At 41.8% G+C, this 4,465-nt stretch overlaps 1 protein-coding gene across 1 annotated transcript; it reads left to right on the forward strand.

Annotated features, from left to right (window-relative positions):
- The first annotated feature begins 2,224 nt into the window (after window positions 1-2,224).
- Window positions 2,225-3,094, forward strand: LOC136476021 (uncharacterized). Its single transcript, XM_066473688.1, has 2 exons — window positions 2,225-2,746; window positions 2,838-3,094. Exons 1-2 carry the CDS (start codon window positions 2,358-2,360, stop codon window positions 2,896-2,898), a joined length of 450 nt encoding a protein of 149 aa, XP_066329785.1. The 5' UTR covers window positions 2,225-2,357; the 3' UTR covers window positions 2,899-3,094.
- Window positions 3,095-4,465: the final 1,371 nt, after the last annotated feature.

The following is a 4,465-nucleotide window of genomic DNA, read 5'->3' on the forward strand; positions in this document are numbered from 1 at the left end:
CCTCGTTGTTGAGGTGACCACTTTGGTCGGAGTCTCTTCCAACTCCTTGCCTCACTCAAGGATACCATAAAGGTCACTTGAGTTTCTTCACTAGAAATCAAGGGTAATACAAACTTCCCAAGGCTCTTCCACAAGATGGAAGCTCTTGGGCGACGCCTCGCCGGCTAGGGGAAAATCCCCAAGAGTAACAAATACAAATCAAACCGGCTTGACAAAGAAATCAAGTGCTCAAGCTTGCTCAAAATGTTTTTCTCACTCAATCCACTCTCCAATGACTCAAACCCTTTAGGAGTTGAAGTTGGAGGCAAAGGAGAGAAGAGTGGCGAGCCTAGAATGCTTGGGGGCTGTTTTGGCCGAGTGTTCGTTGCAATGAAATGAGTGGGCAACGGTTAGAATGGAGGAGACGGGTATAAATACTCCAAGGCAAAATCTAACCGTTCAGATCTACGTCGGGAGTTCCGACGCAGATCACGGGACTTCCGACGTATGAAGAAAACACTGTTCATACGAGGTCAAAGTCCACTCGAGACAGCCAACGTCGGAACTTCCGACGAACGTCGGGACTTCCGACGGTCGGAACTTCCGACGAACGTCGGGACTTCCGACGCGCACAGTCAGCAGGTTAGTAGAACCATGGATGCCGGGACTCCCGGCTTGGGTCGGGACTTCCGACTGTCGGGAGTTCCGACTCACGTCGGGACTTCCGACGTCCACAGTCACAGCGCAGGCAGTGACTGGGAGTCAGCACTTCCGGCAAGAGTCATGACTTCCGACTGTCGGGAGTTCCGGCTTACGTCGGGACTTCCGACACCGACAGTCACAGAAAATTATTCTATGTGCTCGTGAAGTGCTAGAGTGTCTCTCTTTTGATTTTATTATTATGCTTGAGCACTCTATCTTCCTCAGACCACCTAAACTTGCATCTCTCTTAATAGTACGGCATACCTATTAACTCAAGATCAAAAGAAAAACAAAATTAAACCTTTTGAGTTGATCTTCTTTAAATTGATGCCGTGTCTTTCAATCTTCATCAAGTGAGGGTGCCAACATGTCAATATTGATCTTGTCACTTGAGCATAGCCATCTTGAGCACGTGACTTGATTCAATTCATCAAATATGAATAACGCCAAATGCATCAAGTCACTTTAATCAACTTGTCCAATATAGATTTGATCATTCACATCAATATGACCATCTTAGCTTGATTAGTACCTCAACTAAATGCAAGTACTTTCTTCTTCACCCTAGCTAGGTTCTTCGGCCGTCAAGCCGTCGCTTGCCCTTCACCCTTGCTTAGTACCTCGAAGCCTTTCCTTGCTATCTTCATCATCTCAAGCCATTAAGTCACATCTTGTGTTGAATCATTCATTCATATGTATTGTTATCTTTTTTATTTCAATTTAGCAAGCTTCAAATATGAGACCATTCCATATGCAATCTCTTATGTCTCATTAACTAATATCACGAGCTTGCTTTCACATAGTACATGGAAATCCCACAATAAACAAGCATTTGCATGAATTCTATTTGCATTGTTGTCTTGTGCTTGAACTAGATTGTTTATACAACAACACATCATTTTGGCTTTCATTAAGTACCTGTGAGATAACCTATTACCTGTCCACACTTAGCAAACGGCTTAGTTCTTTAATCACGTTGTCATTCAATCATCCAAAACCCACTAAAAGGCTAGATGCACTTTCAGTGCATAAACGCGCCCCATATGGTGCGCTGTAGCACTAAAGCTGCTCTAAGTCTAAGGTGGTGTTAGGTTGCCCCTCCTAATTTTTAGTCGTTGTATCATCGAATGTTTGGACACATATATGGAGTATTAAATATAGACTAATTACGAAACTAATTGTATAGTTTGCGACTAATTTGCGAGACGAATCTTTTAAGCCTAATTAGACCATGATTTGACGGCGCGGTGCTACAGTAAACATATGCTAATGATGGGTTAATTAGGCATAATAGATTCGTCTCACAAATTAGTCTCTATCTGTGTAATTAGTTTTATAATTAACTCATGTTTACTTCTCCTAATTACTATCCGAACGTCTGACGTGGTAGGAACTAAACTTTAGCCCTTAAATCAACATTTTATTTCCATGATTCGAACTAAAATAAGATCTGATTTTTCTCTTACCTCCTTGGTTCGATGTCCGCAGTGCTCTTGGTTCGTCGATGGAACGTCCAGCAAGGACCGCGGTTGGGTTCGCAGGAAAACTGGAGCTACTCTTAGAAACACTGCAACAAGGACCTCTATAATATAACCTTTGAGATAAACGGAGTACCTCTTTAGCTCTTAGTACCACCGCCTGCGCCTGTTGCCTTCTCTTCCTTCCCACAGCTAGCAATGGATACTCTCTCCCCTCCCTCGGCTAAGCAGACGACCACGGGTGAGCACCTCGTTTTCTTCGTGCTGCTTACCGTGAATTCCGGCCTGGTGATGTACATCTCGTGGGGCGACTTGGTGTCCGTGGCCTCCGTCGGGGTCACCTACGTCGCCGTCGGCCTCCTGCTCGGCAGGCGCTTCAGTTGCTGGGAGCCGAGAACCGACGGAGGAAGACGGTGGCTGGGCTTCGTCATCTGCTTCCTCTTCCTGTCGCTCGGGGTCCTTCAGGTATCCAGGTTGGCGCGAACCGCGGCGTCCTCGACGTCGGCGCCGATGCTTGTGGCGGCCGCGGGCGCGACCGCTCTCGGGGTCGGAGGCTGCTGCGCGTACTTGCTTCACCGACGTACCTGGTATGTGTTGGATCTTGATTCTTGAGCTCAAGTCATGGTATTAGTGGCGATTCACTCGTCAAAATTCTGACGACTGGTTATTTATTTGCAGGTCGAAGCAGCAGCGCCATGAAGCAATCTTCTCGCCGCTTAGGCAAGATCCGCGCAGTTGATTGATTGGATATATCTTGTCTCAACTCCAATGAGATATATGTGTACTTTCTCAAGAGATGGCACGTTGTTCAGAATGTACTACTAGTAAATATCAAGATGCATAAATGTTCGAGGGGTCGATCTTTTATGTAACTGGCGTGCTGTTTAGAAATGGTTGTACTGGAAAATGGAATGTTCAGACCTTTTCTTACTTAACTTGTTTGTGCATTTGGAAATATATATATATATATATATATATATATATATATATATATATATATATATATATATATATATATATATATATATATATATATATATATATAGCTCATCTGGAAACCTTCTTTAGAAAGGTAGAACAACATGGGTTAATACTGTCTAAAAGAAAAATGGAGATATGTAAGGAAAAGATAAACTTTTTAGGTCATGAAATAGGAGAAGGAAAAATTTATTTACAAGATCATATTGCAAAGAAAATATTAGAATTTCCAGATGTTATGAATGATAAGAAAACCTTACAGCAATTCTTAGGAATAGTAAATTATGCTAGAAATTATATTGAAAATTTAGCTAAGCTAGCTGGTCCATTGTATGCAAAATTAAGAAAAAATGGGCAAAAATATTTTAATTCTGAAGATATAAAATTAGTAAGAACTATTAAAGAAAAGGTCAAAGATTTAAAACCTCTAGAGTTACCCTTAGATGATAATTATTTCATCGTAGAGACAGATGCATCCAAGTTAGGATGGGGTGCAATATTAAAGCAAAAACCAAACAAGTACTCTCCAAAGTTAGAAGAACAAATATGTAGATATACTTCAGAAAAATATAAGTTAAAAGCAATAAATAATACTGACTGATGTTGACACAGGAGGTTGCCGGACAGAACTTTCGTTTGCCCTTTGGAACCATGCCCTTGTTTAGTTCTCCAAAAACGCACTATGTAAAAAGAAAATTTCTCGTCATATCAAATTTGTGGTATATGTATGGAGTACTAAATGTAGACGAAATTAAAAACTAATTGCACAGTTTGCTTTAACTTTGCGAAACGAATCTTTTGAGCCTAATTAGTCAATATTTAGATAATAATTCATAAATACAACGAAATGCTACAGTGGAGAATCGTGCATGAAAGGACCTAGGATGCTGCCTAGAGGGGGGTGAATAGGCGTTTCTGAAAAATCAACACCTTTAAAAGCGGAAACGATTAGTAATAGGAGTTCCAAAATAGAAACTCCAAAACAAAGTAATACCACCCCTCACAAGTTAGCCACAAAGTATATAAAAGATACTAGATAAACCTAGGGAGCCAAACAGCAGCAACCAAAGAGTTGAATCAAAATGCACTAGTCAGTTAATGTCGGAAGTCCCGACAGTTTGGGTCAGAACTTCCGACGTGTCAGAAGTCCCGACGTTTGGGTCAGAACTTCCAACGTGTCAGAAGTCCCGACAGTTTGGGTTAGAACTTCCGACGCAAACTGTCAGCACTTCCGACCCCTACGGGAAATGAACTACAAGTGCTAAATAAACTTTGTGATGCCGATATCTTACAAACCCACTTCCTAGTGGTAAGGTAAGGTGTTGGGT

Source organism: Miscanthus floridulus, chromosome 8, assembly GCF_019320115.1.
Source record: "Miscanthus floridulus cultivar M001 chromosome 8, ASM1932011v1, whole genome shotgun sequence".
In the NCBI taxonomy this organism is placed as follows: domain Eukaryota; kingdom Viridiplantae; phylum Streptophyta; class Magnoliopsida; order Poales; family Poaceae; genus Miscanthus; species Miscanthus floridulus.